This window comes from Trachemys scripta, chromosome 13 (genome assembly GCF_013100865.1).
Source record: "Trachemys scripta elegans isolate TJP31775 chromosome 13, CAS_Tse_1.0, whole genome shotgun sequence".
NCBI classification, from domain to species: Eukaryota; Metazoa; Chordata; order Testudines; family Emydidae; genus Trachemys; species Trachemys scripta.
In genome coordinates, this window is record NC_048310.1 from 40,771,806 (window position 1) to 40,793,638 (window position 21,833).

The 21,833-nt window shown below is 54.6% G+C and overlaps 2 protein-coding genes across 2 annotated transcripts in view; one reads left to right on the top strand and one right to left on the bottom strand.

The window, feature by feature from the left end:
- Positions 1 to 5,794, top strand: part of CENPT (centromere protein T) — a 34,659-nt gene extending 28,865 nt beyond the window's left edge. Inside the window, exons 11-13 of the mRNA XM_034788572.1 lie at positions 2,763 to 2,927; positions 3,505 to 3,609; positions 5,339 to 5,794. Coding sequence (XP_034644463.1) covers positions 2,763 to 2,927; positions 3,505 to 3,609; positions 5,339 to 5,462 — 394 coding nt within the window. The 3' untranslated portion in view covers positions 5,463 to 5,794. The remainder of the gene's footprint in view (positions 1 to 2,762; positions 2,928 to 3,504; positions 3,610 to 5,338) is intronic.
- Positions 5,795 to 7,491: 1,697 nt separating this feature from the next.
- TSNAXIP1 (translin associated factor X interacting protein 1) overlaps positions 7,492 to 21,833 on the bottom strand; it is a 41,750-nt gene continuing 27,408 nt past the window's right edge. The window contains exons 10-12 of the mRNA XM_034788604.1: positions 14,896 to 15,019; positions 12,903 to 13,009; positions 7,492 to 8,965 (exon numbers count right to left, since the gene is read on the bottom strand). Coding sequence (XP_034644495.1) covers positions 8,710 to 8,965; positions 12,903 to 13,009; positions 14,896 to 15,019 — 487 coding nt within the window. The 3' untranslated portion in view covers positions 7,492 to 8,709. The remainder of the gene's footprint in view (positions 8,966 to 12,902; positions 13,010 to 14,895; positions 15,020 to 21,833) is intronic.

The following is a 21,833-nucleotide window of genomic DNA, read 5'->3' on the forward strand; positions in this document are numbered from 1 at the left end:
CCCCTCCCCACCGCTCTTCCCTGCGGGGGCAGGAGGCAGAAGCTTGATCCTGCGGCAGCCAAGCTTCCCCCCTCCCCTGCTTCTTCGCACAACGTGGTGCATTCCAGCCCCTCTGCCCCCTCCTCTCACCGGGGAGGCACCGTGCCACTCAGAATCGGCTCGCGTGCCGTGTTTGGCACACGTACCGTAGGTTGCCGACCCCTGAATTAGAGTGACTAAATGAAGACTCGGCACATCGCTTCTGAAAGGTTGCTGACCCCTGGGATAGTTTGTTGTGCCTTTAATATTGTCTCTTTGAGAAACTGCCAGCTCCCCTGGTCTTTCCCCTTAGATTTTGTTCCCATGGGACCTTACCTACCAGGTCTCTGAGTTTGCTGAAATCTGCTTTTTTGAAGTCCATTGTCCTTCCCTGCTGCTCTCACTCCTTCCTTTCTTTAGAATCATAAAATTGATCATTTTGATCATAAGCCTAGCCCTGCATGGTCATTTTCACTCAAACTGCCTTCCACCTTCAGATTTGCAACCAGTTCCTCTCTTGGTCAGAATCACGTCTGAAAGGGCTGTCCCCTGGTTACTTCCTCTACCTTTTGAAACAAATTGTCCCCAATACATTCCAAGAACTTGCGTTTTGTTATATTACTTTTCTAGCAGATCTCTGGGAAGTTAAAGTCCCCCATTACTACCAGGTCTTGTGTTTTGCATATTTCTGTTTGTTTTAGAAATACTTCATCCATTTCTTCCTCCTGATTTGCTGGTCTGTAGTAGACCCCTATCGTGATGTCACTCCATTTTCCCTCCCCCCCACACACCTCTATTGCCACCAGAGGCTTTCAGCTGGTCTGCTTCTCACCTCCTTCTGGACCTCAGAACAAGTGTCTATATTCTTGATGTATAATGCAACACCTCTGCCCTTTTTTCCCTGCCTCTCGTTCCTGAACAAGCTTTACCCCTCTAGACCAATATTCCAGTCATGAGATTTATCCCAAGTCAGTGATGCCAATTAAGTCATAACTTAGCTTGTGTACAGACCTCTAAGATGTTAGGCAGATTCCCTCAATGTTTCCTCTCTGACACCATTGTAATTTTCCATTCCCTCTCCTACATCTAGTCCTCTGTTAAGGTTGCCTTTTTTTATACGTACCTGCCCCTTGGATCCTAGTTCAAAGCCCTCCCCACTAGGCTGGCAGTTGGTTTCCAAAGATGCTCTTCTCCTTCTTGGTCAGGTGGATCCCAACTCTTCCCAGCAGTCCTTCCCGAAACAGCATTCCATGGTCAAGGTAGCCAAAGCCCTCCCATCTACACCATCTGTGCAGCCATGCATTCATCTCCAGGATGCACGTGTCCCTACCTGGGCCCTTACCCTCAACCGAGGGGATGGACAAAAATATTGCCTGTGACCCTGACTCCATCAACTTCACTTCCAGAGCCCAGTAGTCACTGCTGATCTGCTCAGGGTCAGACCTGGCAAGTATCATTCGTGCCCACATAGATGAGCGCATGTGGTAGTGGTCAAAGGGAATCCCAAAGCATTTCAAGCCCTGACCTCCCCCACGAGTCAGGCATCCATATCCCCATTTGACAGATGGGTATACTGAGGCACAGAGGGGCAGTAACTTGCCAAGATCACATACGATAGAACCAAGGCATCCCTTTTCCATCCTCCTACTCCAGCAGCTGCACATACTTCATTCATCTCGGGGCTGATCTGTTCCAGCTGCCTATAGTCTCCTTTTGCACAGTCCTGCTAGAGCTCTGACCAGAGAACATGCAGATGGGGGGAAGGGCGAGTCAGATAGAGACATTGTGTGCAGGGTCTCTGGGAGACTGGACTGAGACTCCATAGTCCTGGATTCTACCCTCTGCTCTGTCACTGCTGGGTGACCCTGGCCACTCACTTCCCCCCTCGATGTCTCCTTTTCCCCTCTGTAAAACGGGAGCAATGATACCGGCTAACTCTGTAACGTGCTTTGGGCTCTACAGGTGAGAAGGGCAATAAAAGAGCTAGGTGGTAGTTTTAATAACACACACTTGGATTGGAGCGTCTGTTCCACGGTGGAAGGTTACAGTTGAGGCTCCTTCTGCAGAGCGGTACAGGACAATGTCTCAGTGTAAGAGCATCACGATACTTAAAATAAGCATCTTATGAACTGTGCTGGGGGTGGAATATCTAGGAGAAAAATGCCCCGTTTGCATCTCATTACTGAAGATGATCAAACTACTCCAAAGGCAATCGTGTAAGATCTAGGATTCCCTCTGGGTCTTGGTCTTCCTGCTTCCTCCATCCACCCCCCACCTGTTAACTTTTGTCAATTGGCAGAAATGTGGCTGAGTGAACCCTGAGAGGCTCTCATCTGAGTCTGCAGAGCTGGCCTACGGAGCTCCCAGCTTCACACGCTGCTGTGGAATTGGAGGCACAAATGGTGACTTGGCTCCAGAACAGTTTCTCCACATTTGTAGTCCCCATTGCATAGTTCTGCTGACTGTGCCTGCAAACCAGCCCCACGGATGTACATACCCAGCCCTGAAATCCTGGCCCTAGCAGTGACTCTCCCAAAGGTGCTGTAATACTGCAGGAGAGTCCGCAAAGGGGGCGAGTTCTCTGGCTCTTCCAGCGTGCCGAGGGAGCAGAGAGAACTGTGCCTAGACCTGCCCTTCTTTGTGTCCAGGTGTGTCCTCTGCCAGAACTCTTTGTGCTCTCGCTGCTCCTCTACCCACTCTGCCTGCATGTTTGGTTTGCTTAGTGCTTTCTGATTCCCTGGCAGGTTTCCCCCAAAGCCTCCCCGGGCTCAACAGGCTGCAAAGAGAACAGCGATGGCTCCCAGGAGAAAGCGAGAGCCTGCACTACCCAGCAGCTTGGTGAAGAAGATCTTTAGCCATTATGTGAAAGTGCCAGTGGCCAGAGATGCATTTAAGGTTGTTGAGAAGTGGTGAGTAGCAGCAAACTCCTCTCCTCCCAGCCCCCGGTACCTGCCCACAGACCTGCTGTCCTGTAGCCCTTTCCAACTAAGTAGAGGAAGGCGTGGCAGGGAAGGGGCTGCCATGCAGAGGGGGGGGGGGGGAACTACATTCTCCACACAGACCCGGCCTGTCCATAAGCGCTCTTGGGGCTGGTGCAGGGCTCAGCACCCCATGCTGCTGGGCAGGAGCCTTTGGTTTGGGGCCTGAGGTCTCCCTGCAAAGCAGCCATATTTGTGTTACTGGGGTGTCTTTCCTGCTAGTAGTGGTGTGGAGGGGCTGGCAGGAACCTGGCTGTGGAACATGTCCGTGAGTGTGGTGAAGGGCAGGGCTTTGGTGGTGCACAACACCCAGGAGAGCTGTTCTAACTCAGTGCAGCGGTACAGTCTACCATCTACCAATCCCCACAGCTCCGGAGCTTTCTGACTGTCCTCGGGGTGGGCCCTTCACACCTCTCTGCTCCTGGAAGGCAGTGACCTGTGCTGGGATTAGTTGCAGCGGAGATAGCCCTGCTTTGCCGACTGACTCCTCTCCTCTCCTCTCCTCTAGCGTGGAGGTGTACTTCAGGCAGCTCAGTAACGACTTGGAGGCTTACACCATGCATGCTAGGAGGAAGACTGTGGAGGAAGCTGACCTGGAGCTCCTCATGAGAAGGTAGGGTGGAGTTTGTTCTATTATGTTGCTCACATGAAAGAGAAGTGCAAATAAGTTTGCTCGTGGGAGAATTTCAAAAGCTCCCAAGGGGTGAAGCGTCTCTCACGGACAAGTGGTTAGGGAGAGAGGGTGGGTGAAGAGGATACAACCACAACTGGCATCTTGGAGCCCCAGGCTGGGGTGGGAGCCCGTTGTCAGACTAGAAACTAGTTCCCAACAGGCTTGAACACTGTCTAACGCTTTGGCCAGCAAGGTGCTGATCCCCTCTCCTGCTTTTAGTCCCCTGTGGCATCCCTTGGTGTATGCTCCTGGCTGTAACGCCTTCTGGAGCTGGAGGAGAGTTTCCAGTGTTCCCTGCATCTGACACTGCCTGGGATCCTCAGAGTTAAGTCTGAATTTAGGGCAGTTCAATTGTAATATCCGTGTTCTCTGTAAATATTGGTATCCAAGGAGTGTCCAGATTCTGCCCCTGCAAGCCCAGGCCCTGCAGGAAAGGAAGAAGCTACATCCATTGTATCTAGCCAAGGATTGCAACACTCAGCCTTGTTGTGTCTCTGTTCCTAACACAGCGCTTCGGTGGTGGCTCATGTTAAAATAACAGTTACATACCGTCTATTGCTCCGCTCAGAAGCTGCCTGAGTAGAATTTGTGAAGCGCTCAGTTTGTTCTTCAGGTTTGCACAGTTCTGTAGCTTCTTGACAAGGGTGTTTGACATCTCTTTGGGAAATGGCTAAAAATGCTGCTTACCTGCGGCTCAGACAGCCCCCCGCCAATGACTGCTGCTTGGCGATTCAGTTTAATCCTCGCAGCCTGTGAATCCTGGGCCAAGGAGCACGCTTGCTGGCTGTTGACAGTTTGAGCATTCACTGGCTGCTGAAGCTGTTGGCAATGTCCTTGCCATGCCCAAAGCCTAGGAGAACCTTGACAAACCCTTCCTATGTTCTGAGGCTGTTGTCTAGCTAAAAAGCTGGGGTAGCTCTGAAGCCACCCAAATCATTGTCCCTTTGTCTCTTTGAAAAGCCCCATGCTCACTCCATTCCAGTTCATTCACGGCTACAATTGCATGTGTGTCTAAAATGGGACTAACATTGGTTCTTCCGAGCTTATCGGTCAGACTCCTAGATCGGCCATTCCTGTCCCCCTGGCTGAGAAGCGTGCTAGAATTAGTGTGAACTGGCTGAGGGCCCATCAGGTGTCCCTGGCCAGTGGTGGGAACTCTGCATGTGGAGTCCTGTGTTTGCATTTCAGAATAGTTTGATGTCTGATGTACGCCGTACAGCTCCAGTTCAGGAATTGTTCTGGGCTCATAACTGAGAGAACAAAATTTCATCCCCCTCCCCTGGACTGGGGGAATTGACAGCCACTTGCTGCCCTCTACAAGTAGGACACTGTGCCCAGGCCAGTTCTGTAAACAGCCTTCCTCGCATAGCCTGTTGGTCACACTAGCTAGTAGATCTGATACTCCCAAGTATTTCTGAGCATGTACAGAGCAGGTTGGGTAAGAACTCTGCTTGCTGGGACACACCCATGCTGGGTGGAAGTGTGACCGTGTCTGGCCTTCCCACAGCGCCTGTGCGGTGCTAACTGTATTTCCGATAGTAACAGTGTAAAATGTCCTCTTTGAGCAAAGCCCCAAGGGGTTTTGGGTACAAATCTTGTCAGGGTAGAAACAGTCTTATTAAATGGACCACACTGTTTTTTCTCTTTCCCCTCTCCTCTCCAATTGAAGACAAGGGCTGGTGACAGACAAGATGCCTCTACATGTGCTGATAGAGCGCCACCTTCCTCTGGAGCATAGGAAGCTACTGATTCCAGTTGCCATGAGTGGAAATAAAGTGATCCCTCACAAATAGATGTGTGCTGCCTGCGGCGTGCCTCAGGTGCATGGGAACTTCACACCGCAGCAGAGACTGGCTTTAAGCTGCTTCGCGGTACCTGTCTGAGTTCCAGTGGCGGTTGTCCATTAGAAACCTGAGTCAGGCCTAAGGGTGTTGAATAGCCAGCGGAGGTTATTCTCTTGAATTGACCCTCTGAGTTCTGCCTCCTGTCACTGACGCTCACTGGATCTCCTAAATGAAGAGTGGAGCCCTCCGGCTCCCTGTGCTGTGTCCACATCACACGCCCGTGCAGAGGAGCTGCTTTGTCTCCGAATGTGTAAATGTCAATAAAAGGTGGGTGTTCTGCAGCTGTGTGTTCCAAGAAACTGCTAGTCCCTTACATGGTCACCCCTTCGCTGTGCTCCTGCTCTTCATAGGAACTGGCTGGCTGCTATAAGAAGGTGTTTTAGGTGGAATCTTAATTTGATCTTGAACCCTTGCTGTACTGACAAGCAGATCTCTTGGCAGATACACTGGGGTATCCATCTAGAGCAGTGGTTTTCAAACTTTTTTCCTGGGGACCCAGTTGAAGATAATAGTTGATGCCCGCAACCCAACAGAGCTGGGGATGAGGGTTTTGGGGTGTGGAAGGGGTTCAGGGCTGGGGCAGGGGGTTGGGGTGCAAGAGGGGCTCTGGGTTTGCGGGGGCTCAGGGCTGGGGCAGGGAGTTGGGATGCGGGAGGAGATCAGGGCTTTTCTGGGGGTGCAGGCTCTGGGCTGGGGCCAGGGATGAGGTTTTGGGGTGCAGGAGGGGACTTGGTTTGGGGAGGGATGGGTGTTGGGGTGCGGGAAGGGGTCAGGGCTTGCCTGGGGGTGCAGGCTCTGGGGTGGGGCTGAGGATGAGGGGTTTGGGTGCAGGAAGGGGTTCCGGGTTTGGGGGAGGCTCAGGGCTAGTGCAGGGGATTGGAGTGTGGACTTACCTCTGACAGCTCCTGGTCAGTGGTGCAGCAGGGGTGCTAAGGCAGGCTTCCCGCCCGGCCTGGCACCACGGACTGCGCTGCGCCGGAAGCAGCCAGCAGCAGGTGCCGCTCCTAAGCGGAGGCGCGCAAGTGGCTCCGCGTGGCTTTCACCTGCAGGCTCCGCACCTCCACCCCCGGCCAATGGGAGTGCAGAGCCGGTGCTCGGGGTGGGGGCAGCGCGCAGAGCCCCGTGGCCCCCCTGCATAGAAGCCTGACCGGCTGCTTCTGGGGCGCGGGGTAGTGTTGGAACAGGTACCTGGGCAGCACTGCGACAGGACTTTTAACGTCCCGGTCGGCGGCGCTGACTAGAGCGACCCAGTACTGGGTCACGACCCCCACTTTGAAAAACGCTGATCTACAGCACTGAGTAACTGGTGTTTCCAGCTTCTCCTAAACACAAGCAGAACCTTCATTTCCCAAGACCATTCGTAGCTAGAGATGTTGCACCCGAGTAGTCATCAGGCCTTAGGACTGCTGCCCCTGGCTCCTCGCTCAGTGTGTGGGCTCTTCCGCAGCCAGCCCAACTCTTGCAGGTTCCTGGACAAGCAGGGGCTTATGGCACTGGCATGTGGGATGAGGAACGGGTCTCGTCCCATGGGGAGAGGGTGAGCCAGGGCTAAGTCCCAGCCAAGAATCTCTGTTGCTCTGTCAATGTCCTGAAGGTTAAATAAACTCCAGATTTTAGGCACAGAATGACCTTTAAAGTTATCCGATGGTAATTGGAGAGAAGAGGAGAGAGGAAATCTGCATTCGGAATATCCAGAAGCTATTTTAAACCTAATTATTAACATTACAAATGAATATGAACAGATCTCGTCCATTGCACTGCATGGGGTGTTAATGTCGGACTGCTCTGGACCAAGTGTGCCCCCATGTCTTCCCTAGCCCAGTACTAGGCGCTCACACCACAGCTGGTAGACTGATTACAATTCAGTGAAATGCTCCTGGATAGTCACTGAATCCCACCCGCTCACACCACACTCCCCATTATTCTCCTGTCAGGGGGTTTCCAGATGTCTGTGCACCCACTTCAGTAGTTTGAGTTCGAGCTACACTATGCTGTCTTGTTGCTTTCCCTGCTCGGTGTAGACTTTTCCTGGTGTGGAGGTGCACAGACACAATGCAGTATTCCAGGTGTAAGAGCTTGGCAGACGCATACAGCTGACCCACTACCCTAGTCCAGCTGGGCTATGGGGCCTCTGCCCCCCAGATGTTTTGGGGCTGTTCTTGCTGACATTCTGCTTCATGCTTGCACCCAAGTGGTGTTTGTTACCTCAGCTAGAGCTCTCCTGCCCTTTCAGCTTTCCCCATCCCTCCCATCCAATCTGGGGAAGGGAGCAGGCCAGATGTTTACATTCTGGCAGGGGGACTCTGAGCTTGTTTAGGCAGCCATCACCTAGCAACTTAGAGCTGCTTCCTGACCCTCATCCCTGACACTGGGCCTATCGCAGCAGAAGGCTAAGGGAATTCTGAGAGGAACAGCCCTGAGTGGGCAAACACTGGTAAGGATAAGTGAATGGCTGTGCAAAGTTACCAATACCACCGTGGCCCTTTCCCCTGGGACAGGAGTCTTTGGGCTTGTCCACAGGGCCACTTCTCCAGTGAGAGTTAGACTGGTGTAAGTCCCCGGGGGACACTTAATTTGGGATGAGAGGGACTTTTTTGGGTTTAGCTTAAACCACTTCCAAATTGCCAGAACCTAATTGAAAAAGGCACTCTCCCACTGGAATAAGTGTCCCTACCGAGTTACAGCAGTATTACTGGAGCATTTAAATTCACACCCTCCCTTATAGCAGCATCACCTCCCCATGTAGCCAAGCCCTTCTTTAGCAATCTTGCTCTTTAGTTTTCCAGCCAGTTGAGTACCTGCACCCCACCATGGCCTTTAAGGAGGGCTTGCAGGTCTCAGCAGCTGTGCCGAAGCGAGTAGTGGCGTGTTTGTGAAAACTGACATTGACATCCCTAGAGCCCAGCAGTCCCCGGCCTCCAGCTTGCTTTGGAGGGATGAGCTGCCTCTGCTGGGACTGTGTCCCCTGCTCCCGGAGAGCGCTGAAATTAAACGCTTTACATGGGGCACTGAGCTGCAGGAACTCTTATCTGCTTGAACTGGCTGCATTGCTGCTGATACAAACCAACTAACCTCTCTGGTGTTAAGGATCAGTCAGCCTGTAAAAAACTCAGTGCAGTCCCCTTATGAGTAGCCTTTTGTAAAGCTAGATACAAGTATTTTGCTGACTACATGAGGGGTGAGAGGAGCCATTTAACTAAGCGTAGGCCCCTGCCTCTCCCCGTTCTGAGAGGGAGCGGCTTGTGTAGATCTCTTCAGGAAGGGCGCCTATTCGTTTTGTGTCTCCAGCCAGCAGCCTCTCAACCACTGTGTCCACAGGCAGAGAGCCAGTCTGATCCCACTGTTCTTTTGAGGCCTGGAATGCCAGGCAAACGTAGGCGTCCAGCGTGAGGTCATCAATAGCAGGATCAATGGCACAGAAGGCTGTCTTCAGATCATCCACTTTCACCTCCCTGTGTACAAAAGCAAGCCAAACAATACTGTGATGTCTGACCCAGGAAATCCTTGTAGATGAATGCAGCATTGGGCATCTATGCCCATGTCCTGGGGACCAAGGATTCCCCCTCTGCCCACTCCAGCAGCCTATGTTCTGTATTACTGTGTGGCAAAGTCAAGCTCTCAAACATTAGGAATTGCCAGAATTATGGCTGACTGCATAACCTTAATCCAGCCGCCTTGTGTGGCTACAGCGTGACGTCGAACTACTCCTAGCTCACGCTATGTCCTGTCATTTTGTGCACAGGACGGCCGGCGCTCAGGGGATGAGCAGCTATTCAATATTTTGTTTTCTCCCCGTTGTTCAGTGTGTGTGGCCCCTGCTCTGGTGTGCAGACTGCCACTCTTCAACCCTGCTCCGACGACACAGCCGTTACTTTTCTCATGGGGTTTCGGTGGTGCTCATTTCTACAGTGGCAGAGCCTCAGACTCACTGATTTTCAGAACGAGCTGAGAGGTGAGAGGGTGGCATTCGCCCCCTTGGCAGAGGGGGAGCTGGGGCACAGAGATGAAGGTCAAATGTCCACTAATTTTAGGTGCCCAATTTGAGACACTTAGGACCTACTTTTTCAAAGTACTTGGCCTTCTATGGCACTTGCTATGTTCAGCACACAGCTCCCATCGATGTCAGTCGCATCGGGGTGCTCAGCTCTTCTGGAAATCAGACCCAGCAGCACACAGGAACTCCTCTGGGGCAGAGACAGGGCTGGACTTCAGTTCTCCAGGGCAACATTCAACTGCCTTCACCAGGAGCCCATCCTGTCTCTTCCTGCAGTCCCCTGCCTCATTCACTGCACAGCTGCCAGCTTCTGCAACAAACGAACCTGGGGTCCCATAGCCAACAGCCTCTTTTACTACACAGCCCTGATTCGTCCCCAGAGCAGGTCCATCCTCTGCACTGAATCAAGCAAGCTCACGGGGAGAAAACAGCATGTGATCATGTAATGAGTCTGTATCATCATGTAGATGCAGAAGCGGGTATTGAACGAAGGTTGCACGGTACCTTTAATTCTGACATTGCCTAACTCTTGAGTGCTTGCTTGACTTTGCAACCTTAATAACGGCCTTCCAATGGCGTTTGTGTAATTTCTAGGTACTACAAAAAGCAAAGAAATCCCACCATGTGTCGACATATTGACACCATGTGGGTCATCAGCAGGGTTGGAACCTTTACAGCCATGGCCCAGATCTCTGCCACTTCAGCTGAGTAACTGACAGCAGTCGGCGATTATTAACCTCTACGGAGAGCAGCACTAGAGAGGGATGGGAGGGGATGCGATGCTTTGCCTGCTGATTTCACAGTTCCTTGCTGACAGCAGAGGAATGGTGAGACTCAGGCATCTTGGGTCCCATTCCAGGCTCGAGGGGAGTGCTCTCTAGTGGGCACAGGCTATTCTGCCCACTCTCCCCCCAAGCTTGACCTTTCTGCTCTGCCCTCTCCACCTGGTCTCTTCCCCACCCCTTGCTCATTGTCCCACTGCATTCTCCTCACCAAGCCAGTCCCGCTCTCCACTTCTCACTCTTTTCTCATCCCAGTTTCACTCCCGCCTCCTTGTCCCAGTCTCCTTGTCCAGCCCTAGTACCCCCTCTACCAGCTCCTTGCTCAGACAGGCCAATGTCTGCCCCTCTGGCTCCTCATCCAATCTCTGTCTCCTGCACCCTAGCCTCCAGTCACTCCCCACCGCTGGTTTCATGGCCCCACTGGCTCCCAGTTTTCTCCTTCAGGTTCTTCTAATCTTTCCTCCCGCCCGCAGGTTCCTTGCTCAGCCTCTCCCAGTTCTCCCCCTGCACCTCGGCTTCTCATCAAATCCGTCTCACCTCTGCCCCACAAGTTATCAGGTGGGATGGAAATCTGAGACCGCCTCCTCAACCGATCTCTGTCTTCCCCCCACCCAAGTTTCCATCCCAGTCTCCTCTGACTCAACCCTCAGTCCCAGTTTCCCTTTCCCCATCCCCCAGTCTCCCCCGCCCTTCCTGCTGGTGCCTTGTCCTGATCAACTCACCCTGCCCCCTCCACACATCCAGCTCCTGTCCCCTCTACATTCAAATCGTGCAGCTTCCTCCTTTCTACTGCCGTGGTGCTGGCGGAGGAGTCAGGCTCCCTGCTCTCAGTTTAGGTACCTGGACTCAATCGGGGCCACTGCCGCCCAGAGCTGCCCCTGCAGGGAAAGTCCTGCTCCGCCCTAGGCTGGAGGATGGTCAGCGTGGACAGACTCATCAGGGAATTTAGCTGTTAGAATCTAAGGCTGTACTGAGCATGTGCACAGAGCCGGCTTTAGGAAGTGCGGGGCCCGATTCGAACAGTTTTGACGGGGCCCCAGCAGGGATGACTGGAAAAAAAAAACACGTAAAAAAACATGTGGGGCTTGTTCTCACCGGGCGGCACTCGTAGTCTTCGGCGGTTTGTCCTTCACTTGCTCCGGGTCTTTGGTGGCACTGAAGGACCTGCTGCCGAAGTGCTGCCGAAGACCCAGAGCGAGTGAAGGACCCGCCGCTGAAGTGCCACCGAAGACCCGGAGCGCTGCCAGGTGAGTAAAAATTAAAAAGGAGCCTCTAGCCAGGGAAGGGATTCTCGGCCACTTGCCCCCACCCTGGCGGCCCTGCCACTGGGCGCGGGGCCCTCTTAGGCGCGGGGCCCGATTCGGGGGAATTGGTGGAATTGGCCTAAAGCCGGCCCTGCATGTGCACACTGCAATTGTACAGAGCTTATATTTTGGCCAAATCTCAGCAGGTTTTCACGAGGCTGGTGAAAGGCCTCGCCCTGACACAAGTCCCCCACCTGCCAAGTTTCAAGTCCCTGTTCCAAAGCACTAGAGCATCTCAAGGACGAGGTGGATGGAATTTTTTCACACGAGCGAAACAATGTCTTGTCCTCTAGCCTCATTCTCGGCAATGGCTGAAACTTTCCAAAACAATTCAGCCCGAGGCTGACACTCAGCAAGGAAAATTTCAACCCACCTGGTTCAAGTTACAAGCAATTGACAACAAGGTCTTCTACGGGGATGTGTCAGGGAGCCTTAATAACAGGTGGTGCTACCAGCCCCGCCTGGAATAATCAATGTGGGGACTGAGTAAAATGTGTGTGTACTGTGGTAGTAGCCATCAGGCCCCTGGTGCAGAGTGCTGTACTAGCCCTTAGAAGCCCTGCTCCCTGGGCTGAGGCACGGGCAGTCTATAAGGGCGGTGCTGTACGGGGCGGGTGAAGTGCATCTGGCCATAAGCTGAAAGCCACCCAGCTCTCAGTGCTATTCGCTCCTCTCAGAGGTAATTACAGGGGAAAGGCTGCCTTTAGGAGGCGCTCTCCCGAAAGGTGGCCCATTCCCTTTGGCAGCACTAAGCTGAGGGTTGCTCTGAGCACTGGCTGAACGGCTGCTAGGTGAGGAAGAGGGTTGAATTTTTAACGATCGTGCGGCTCGGCTGGTGGCATGATGATTGCTGCTGCTGGCCAGCTAGACGTTGCACACGCCCTCTTCGATCTGTGGCCCGTCCCAGTACACTGGTTTGCCTTGTCCACCTCGGCTGCTGGGCTGCGTACGCCCTTTGGAGCAGGGGCTGCCCGTTCTGTCTGTACCGTGGGGTCTGCCCCAGTGGTGACCACACGCTACACAGCCAATGCCTTTGGAGCAGGGGCTGCCCGTTCTGTCTGTACCGTGGGGTCTGCCCCAGTGGTGACCACACGCTACACAGCCAATGCCTTTGGAGAGCTCCCAAAAGCATTTGGCCGCGTTCCGGCTGGCTTGCCCCTGTTACTGTACTGTCCATGCTGCCCGCTGTGCCCCATTCACCTGCCTGTCTCAGCACCCTCAGCTCACTGCCAGGCAGCTGCACCAGAGGATTTCTTGGCAATCCACGAGGGGAACAGAAAACATGGGATCTGAACAGCCAGCTACTCACGGCGCGTGGCCTAGCTCGTTCCTCAGTTCTCTCAGATACTCCTGCTTCTCGCTAGCATATTGGCTCCTGATCTTCGCAATGAAGGGCTCAGCGTTGCCCTCCTCGTCCTGAAAGATACAGCAGGGCCCCTAGCAGCAGAGCCTAGTTCTTGTGCACTGCTCCACCGCAAGCCCGAGGCAGCCACCCCCCGGGGGTAAAGACGTGGCTCTGGGGACTCTTAATGCATGGAAGCAGCATCCTTTGTGCCAGCAGGACTGGGGTGTAACCAGTGCTCCGGTGGCTGACAGCTGGTGCACCCACCTCTGCCAGCCGCCTGGAGCTGCTTTCGGAAAGAGCGAAGATTTTGGGTGCAGTGCCCAGAATCCCACTCCCTGCTGGTTTCCTACGCAAGGCCAGCCAGAGCGCTGGTGTGCTCCTCTGGCCAGCTAGCAGCACGCTGGGATGGCAACCTCTAGCGCTCCGGGACTGAGTGGAGCTGAGCCCTGGGGACATGAAGCAGGGCATGTGGAATGGAGGGTTAAATGCTGACCAAGCGTAAGGAGACTGGCAGGGGACTCCTAGTGCATAGGCAGTGAGTGAGAAATGAGCAGAAAATACAGGCTTTAGTCGCCCTAACTCCAGTGTAGACGAGGCCTATGTCAAGTCACAAAGGGCTGGGATTTAAGAGCTGCATCTGTTAGAGGCTGTGGCTTCAGCCTTGGCTTTTGTTAGCCATGATGCACGATACCTGCAAACGATGTTCCTGAACACTGGGCTCATGCCCATTTTTGCTTCCTTCTGATGTCATGTGACAGGGTGGCCAGAGAACTGGGATCCGTCCATCCTGGTCAGTTGTCAGAGCCGGCCAGGAAGGGAGGAAGTGATTATCAAAGCCAGCAAGCGGCTCCATTGAGGGGGGACTGCAGGGAGAAGCTGCAGGAAGGGGCTGTTTCCCTGGGGAAGGGAGAAGCCAGTTGGGAAACCCCAGGAGGGGTTGGCTGGTGAAGCCCCAGCTGGAAGTTTTGGTTTGCTTTTGTGGGTTTGTCGTGACTGGGACAAAAAATGGAGCCCAGAACCAAGGGCTGAAGAGTAATTGGGTGTGGCTGGCTGATAATCTCCCCGGCAGGTGAGGAAACCAGCAGCTTACATGGAGACAGAAGAACTGTGAGGGGTTTGTTACAACAAATACTTTTCTAACCTCAGAAACATAAGGCAGGTTAAGTCTGCTCCTCACGGGGTTTTGCATATTGCAGTGAAGCCTAAAACCAGGACTTAGGCACCTAAGTCTGGGGTTAAGGCATCTAAGTCCCTTTGTGGATCCCACCCCCAGTCACCAGAGTCCTCCAGAGCAGGCAAGACCTATCTTTCTAATGGAAAAAACAAAGGTGAAGAAGCTTTGAGGCCTTGGGATGGGGCTTAACCCCCATCACCTGCAAGGCTAGCAAATGCACCCAACTAGTCCTGCTGTGCACTGGGGGGTGAATAGCTAATCGGCTCCTGGCTGGAGGGGGCAGAACTAAGCCATAATAAGTAGACTGAAGGAGCTCAGATGAGCAAGAGATGGCAGAGGAGACAGGTCCCTCTGGCTGAGAGAAGCCCAGGGTTAGGGTGCATATACAGAGACAACAGGGACAGTGTAGGCTCCCGCCAGGGAAGTAGAGAGGAAAAGACTTCAGTAGCTCAAGAGGACAGGAGAACTGTTCAGTTTGGGTTAGATTTGTTTATGAGATCCTGGAAGGAGTCTGAACTTAAGTGACTTAGCGGAGGGCAGAGCACAGACAACTTGGGGCTAGAGACAAGTGGCCAGCAGGAGGTGCTGGAGCTGGAGGCAATGCCCCACACCAGAGCAAGGGTGAGTGAGCCGTGCCGCAGGCCTCCTTTACTCATCCTGAGGTGCATTTTCATCCTCTGCAGGCTGCTTTCAGGGTGTAGATTCTACAGTGGGGACTGCAGTTCCATTAGCATGTGGATTCAAACCTAAACCCGAAGAAAGAGTCAGGAAGCTGCAGCCTACCTCCATGAATAAGGATCTGTAGTCAATGAGGTCCTCTGTGCTTTCTGCCTTGTACCTGCTCGCATCGATTAGTTCTTGGATCTGATCACTACTTTTCAAGGGAAAAGCTGCCCTCAGTGCCAGGCTGTATGGAGAAAGAGAGGAACACACAAACACAGGGATGTGTGGCACAATCGGGTGTGCGTGGACCCACACTTGGAGTGTGACCAGGCCCTCCAATCAAGGGGTGCATGGCTGTGCATCACGCTGTTAGCTGTGTAGCACCCCAGAGGCCAGCACTCCAGGAGCAGGTTTTCAGGAGCGCAGCATTTGCAATCAGGGCAGGGTCTTCAGACGAGTTCAGCTCCTGTGCAGGCATCAAAACACGGGCCACGTTTACACTAGAGCTCAGCGTGTGTGTGTGGGGGGGGTGCTGAGCTCTTGGGAAAAGGTGGCCCCAACTTGAATGGCATTTCCCAGGGAGCCACTGTTATCTGGCACTTGCCAGTTGCTACAATGGTTGCTTAACTGGACAAGAATCAGCAAAAATGATCCCTAGAGCAGAATGTTCAGATGTGCTTTGTCCTTGTAGGCAGTGCCAGATTTAACCAAGGCACCTAGGCTCCCCTCTGGGCACCAAAATACATGGCCAGACTCCAGCAGAGCTTTGCAGGGTGGGTGCCGAATGCTTTTGGAAATCTGCTCCAGACCGTGGGTGCTGAGCACCTGGTAACCTGGCCCTGAGCACTTCAGAAAATCTGACCCCAAACCGGGGCCCATTTCGCCAGTGCCGAGTGTTACAGGGTGTCTCAGCCTGAGTCTTGTAATACAGCTGTTAGCAGAGTGGCGACATTCTGCCCTCTGATGGACTCAACTTCTGCTGAGGCCTCTGGCCTGTGCAGGGTTATCGGAGGGCAGAATGTAGCCCAGCACGGAGATGCAGATGGTGCCCATGGAAAAGACGGTTACTCACCGTTGTAACTGTTGTTCTTCGAGATGTGTTGCTCATATCCATTCCATTAGGTGTGCGCGCGCCGCGTGCACGATCGTCGGAAGATTTTCTACCCTAGCAACACCGGCGGGTCGGCTGTGGAGCCCCCTAGAGTGGCGCCTTCATGGCGCTGAATATATACCCCAGCCGACCCAGCGCCCCCTCAGTTCCTTCTTGCCGGCTACTCCGACAGTGGGGACGGGGGGCGGGTTTGGAATGGATATGAGCAACACATCTCGAAGAACAACAGTTACAACGGTGAGTAACCGTCTTTTCTTCTTCGAGTGCTTGCTCATATCCATTCCATTAGGTGACTCCCAAGCCCAACTTAGGTGGTGGGGTCGGAGTGAGACATTGCTGTGTGCAAAACCGCTGATCCGAATGCAGCATCGTCCCTGGACTGCTGCACTAGTGCATAGTGAGCTGTAAACGTGTGGACTGATGACCAAACCGCCGCTTTACAAATGTCCTGTATTGGAACATGTGCCAGGAAAGCAGTCGAGGAGGCTTGGGCCCTCGTGGAGTGAGCGGTGAGGTGGGGTGCTGAGACACCTGCCAGGTCATAGCAAGTCCGGATGCAAGATGTAATCCAGGAGGATAGGCGTTGTGAGGAGACCGGTGAGCCTTTCATTCGGTCGGCCACTGCAACGAAGAGTTGCGTCGTCTTTCTAAAGTGCTTTGTGCGGTCAATATAGAAGGCCAGGGCCCTTCGTACGTCCAGGGAATGCAAACGTTGATCCTGGCGAGTGGCATGTGGTTTGGGATAAAAGACCGGGAGAAATATGTCCTGGTTGATATGAAATGGAGAAACCACCTTAGGGAGAAAGGCAGGATGTGGACGAAGCTGCACTTTATCCTTATGGAAAACTGTATAAGGGGGCTCGGATGTAAGCGCCCTGAGTTCAGAAACGCGCCTTGCTGAGGTGATGGCTACGAGGAAGGCTGTCTTCCAGGATAGGTACAAAAGTGAACAGGTGGCTAGTGGTTCGAATGGAGGACCTGTGAGTTTGGAGAGAACCAGATTAAGGTCCCACGTCGGGACGGGCTGACGCTGTTGTGGGTACGTCCGGTCTAAGCCCTTGAGGAATCTAACGACCATCGGGTTAGAGAATACCGAAGACGCGAGTTCCCCGGGGTGAAAGGCCGATATAGCGGCCAGGTGAACTCTGATTGAAGATATCGCCAACCCTTGCTGTTTTAGGGAGAGGAGATATTCCAATATGAGAGGAATGGGTGCCTGCAACGGGGACGTGGCTCGTTGTTCGCACCAACAGGAGAACCGCTTCCACTTGGCCAGGTCCGTGGTCCGTGTTGAGGGCTTCCTACTGCTCAGCAGAATCTGTTGGACCGAGTGCGAGCACTGCTGCTCTGCCTGGGTGAACCATGGAGCAGCCACGCTGTGAGGTGGAGTGATTGCAGGTCGGGGTGACGCAGCCGAGCGTGGTCCTGAGATATGAGATCCGGACATAATGGAAGCGGGATCGGTGTCTGAACCGAGAGCTCCAACAGTGTGGTGTACCAATGTTGTCTCGGCCACGCTGGGGCGATCAGAATTACCTGTGCTTGGTCTCTGCGCAATTTGAGCAGTACCTTGTGGACCAGAGGAAACGGAGGGAAGGCATAAAACAGGTGGTCTTTCCAGGGAAGGAGAAACGCATCCGAGAGGGAGCCCGGAGCTCGACCTTGTAGGGAGCAGAACACGTGGCACTTCCTGTTGTCTCGAGATGCAAACAGGTCTATCTGGGGAAACCCCCACCTCTGGAAGATGGAATGTATGATGTCCGGACGGATAGACCACTCGTGCGTCTGGAAGGACCTGCTGAGTCGGTCCGCTAGAGTGTTCTGGACTCCAGGGAGGAACGATGCCGTGAGATGAATTGAGTGGGCGATGCAGAAGTCCCACAGGCGAATGGCCTCTTGGCATAGAATTGACGAACGTGCTCCTCCTTGCTTGTTGATGTAAAACATGGCCGTGGTGTTGTCGATGAGAACTAACACACAGCGGCCACGTAGGAGATTGAGGAATGCCTGGCACGCCAGGCGCACCGCCATCAGTTCCCGAACATTGATGTGCAGGGCTAACTGGGGTGCAGTCCACAGGCCTTGGGTATGGTGTTCGTTGAGATGGGCGCCCCAACCCAGAGATGACGCGTCTGTGACCAGGTGCAGAGAGGGTTGTGGGGCGTGAAATGGCATCCCCTCGCAGACCACATTGTGATCTAGCCACCAGGTGAGGGAGGCCAGGACCGAGTTCGGGACCGTGACCACCATGTTCAGGCTGTCCCGATGTGGACGGTATATTGATGACACCCAGGTTTGAAGTGGGCGAAGCCGAAGTCTGGCATGCCTGGTTACGTACGTGCAGGAAGCCATGTGACCCAGCAGGGTAAGGCACGACCTCACCGTGGTAGTTGGGAAGGCCTTGAGTCCTTGAATGAGGTTCGTGATGGTGCCAAAGCGATTGTCTGGCAGGATGGCTTGTGCACGCCTGGAGTCTAGAACTGCGCCGATGAATTCTATTCTCTGGGTAGGTTCTAGAGTGGATTTGTCCTTGTTGAGTAGGATGCCCAACTCGTTGAATGTGTGCACTATTCTGTGGACGTGAGCTTGAACTTGCTCCCTGGTGCGACCGCGCACCAGCCAGTCGTCTAGGTACGGGAACACCTGTATCCCTTGCCGACGAAGGTACGCTGCCACGACAGCCATACATTTCGTGAACACTCTTGGGGCCGAGGATAGGCCGAAGGGAAGGACTGCAAATTGGTAGTGCATCTTGTCTACCACGAATCGCAGGAAGCGTCTGTGAGGTGGGTAAATTGAGATGTGAAAGTATGCGTCTTTCATGTCGAGGGCGGCGAACCAGTCTCCAGGATCGAGGGAAGGGATAATGGCCCCCAAAGAGACCATGCGGAACTTCAACTTTACTACGAATTTGTTGAGTCCGCGCAAGTCCAAGATGGGCCACAGACCTCCTTTGGACTTGGGGATCAGGAAGTAACGGGAATAAAATCCCCTGCCCCGTAACTCTATCGGAACCTCCTCTATGGCCCCCATGGCCAGGAGCGTAGAAACCTCCTGTATAAGAAGTTGCTCGTGAGAAGGGTCCCTGAAGAGGGACGGGGAAGGGGGGTGGGAGGGGGGGATAGAAGAAAACTGGATAGCGTATCCCCTTTCCACCGTGCGGAGGACCCAACGGTCCGAAGTTATAAGGGACCACACATGGTGGAAGTGGGAAAGACGATCCCGAAAGGAGGGGGCTGGATCCTGGGGGATGACTGGTGCGCCGTCCTCGACCGCACCTTCAAAAGTTTTGTCTGGGGCCTGAAGGTGGTCTAGGTGGCCCCTGGTTCTGGCCGGGTTGAGGGCCGGTCCACCTTCTCCTACCACCTCTCCCTCGCCTCCGGGCCGAGTCTTGCCTCTGACGAGGTGGAGGGGGGTAGAAGCGCTGAGGCTGCGGCCTAAATGGTCTGCGCTGAGGGCCCACAACATGCATCCCCAGGGAACGCATGATTGTTCTCGAGTCCTTGAGGCTCTGCAGGCGAGAGTCCGTCTTGTCGGAGAACAATCCATGTCCCTCAAAGGGCAAATCCTGTAGGGTTTGCTGCAGCTCCGGAGGCAAACCCGAAACTTGAAGCCAGGAGATCCTCCGCATAGCGATACCCGAAGCCAGGGTCCTCGCAGCCGAGTCTGCTATGTCCAAGGAGGCCTGCAAGGAGGTCCGAGCCACCTTCTTACCCTCCTCTACCATGGCTCCAAACTCTTCCCTGGACTCTTGGGGAATCAACTCCTTAAACTTCCCCATGGAGTTCCAGGAGTTAAAATTGTAGCGGCTCAGTAGCGCCTGTTGGTTCGCCGCTCTAAGTTGCAGCCCTCCGGCTGAGTAAACCTTACGGCCAAACAAATCGAGCCGCTTAGCCTCTTTTGATTTAGGCGCTGCAGCCTGCTGGCCATGGCGCTCTCGTGCGTTCACTGATGCCACCACCAGTGAACACGGTTGGGGGTGGGTATACAAGTACCCGTAGTCCTTCGACGGGACAAAGTATTTCCGTTCCACCCCTCTCGCTGTGGGTGGGATAGAGGCAGGAGTTTGCCATATCGTATCCGCATTGGTTTGTATCGTGCGGATCAGGGGTAACGCTACCCTCGATGGGGCATCCGCTCCGAGGATATTCACTATCGGGTCGTGCACCTCCACTACCTCCTCCGCCTGCAGGTCCATATTACGGGCCATCCTGCGCAGAAGATCCTGGTGAGCCCGAAGATCTATTGGAGGTGGGCCTGTGCACGATGTGCCTGCCACTGCCTCGTCTGGCGAAGAGGAGGAAGATGCCTCCGGTGGAACAGGATCCAAGGGCTGGTCCTGGTCTCCCTGTTCCTGAGCCGGAGCATCACCTGCGCCTGGGTCTAGGGCGTCAGGCGGTGCGGACACGGAAGCCTCCATGTCCCCTGGCGGAGGTCGAGAGATGGTGGACTCCGGGGCCCTTCTAACGGAGTGACCCGAGCGAGAGGTCGAGGGTATTGGAGCCCCTTGCTCCTGGTGGTACGCCCACGGGGTCCAGAACGACCAGTGAGATGGGCCATGAGAATGGTCCTCTGTCATCTCCTGCCAATGGCCCAAGTCCTGTTCCTCGGCTTGCCCTTGAGGGGGATATGCCGATCTCGAGAGGTCCTCCGAGGAGTGGGACACCGATCTCGATGGCCACGGCGGTGCCGAGAGTGTCGAGACGATTCCCGTGGGCTGCGGTGCCGCACGGTGCCGGTCCGGAGATGATCTATCTCTACGCGGTGCCGGCGATCGGTGCCGGGACCGCGACCGGTGCCGATGACCTCGTCGGTGCCGGGAGTCGGATCTGGACCTCGACGAGGACCTGGAGTATGCCCGGTGCCGGGAGCGGCCTCTCGACGTCGAGCGTCGACCGTAGCGGTGCCGAGAACTACGTCTCGACGTTGATCGGTGCCGACGATCATAGCGGTGCCGAGACGTAGAGCGGTGCCGCGAAGAAGATCTTGGCCGCGAGTACGACCGGTGCCGAGGCGATATTCAGTGCCGGGACTGCGAGCGGCGTGGGGACCTGCTTCGGGACCTGGATCGGTGCCGAGGTTCCAGCCCTTGCGATGGAGGGCGTATCAATGTAGGTTTCCCCCTCGACTGGACCGGGCGAGTCAACGGTGGTTGAGGCGGTGCCGGCTCCGTGAGAGCTATTAAGTCTCTCGCCGCCGTGAAGGTCTCTGGAGTCGACGGGAGGCACTGTATCACCGCCGGCCTCGGTGGAGACGCTATCTGCACCGGACTCAACGGCCTCGGCGCCGGAGTCGACGGTGCTGGAGGCACCTGTTTCCGGTGCTCCACCGGCGGACGCGGCTCTACCCCCGGCACTGGGGGAGCCGGCGTCTTCGGCGCGGAGGTCCCCGTCTTATGGGCTTTTTTATGCCCCGGGGATAATGACCGGCGTCGAGGCACTTGCTGTGCTTGCGGTGCCGACGAGGTCCGGTGCCGGGGAGGCTTGTCCGACACCACTCGCGTGGTTGTCATAGCCGGTGCCGCCGGGGCACTGCGCACCGAGGCGCTAGGCGCCGGGGCCTGACTTGTAGATGGAGCGTCCGGACTAAGTGCCGCCTCCATCAGGAGTTGCCGGAGTCGAAAGTCCCGCTCCTTCTTGGTCCTAGGTCTGAAGGCCTTACAGATCTTGCACTTATCTGTTTGATGGGACTCTCCCAGGCACTTCAGACAGGAGTCGTGCGGGTCGCTCGTGGGCATAGGCTTTGCGCAGGAGGCGCACTGCTTAAAGCCGGGAGCGTTGGGCATGAGCCCGGCCCCGCGGCCGGGGGAGAAAGGGGGAGACGACCCCCTTAGTCCCCTGGACTATTATAAGAACTATAACAACTTGAAACTACTAACTATTTAACTACAAACGCTAGAACTATAACTATAACTATAACTACAACTATGAACAACAAACAAAGCTAG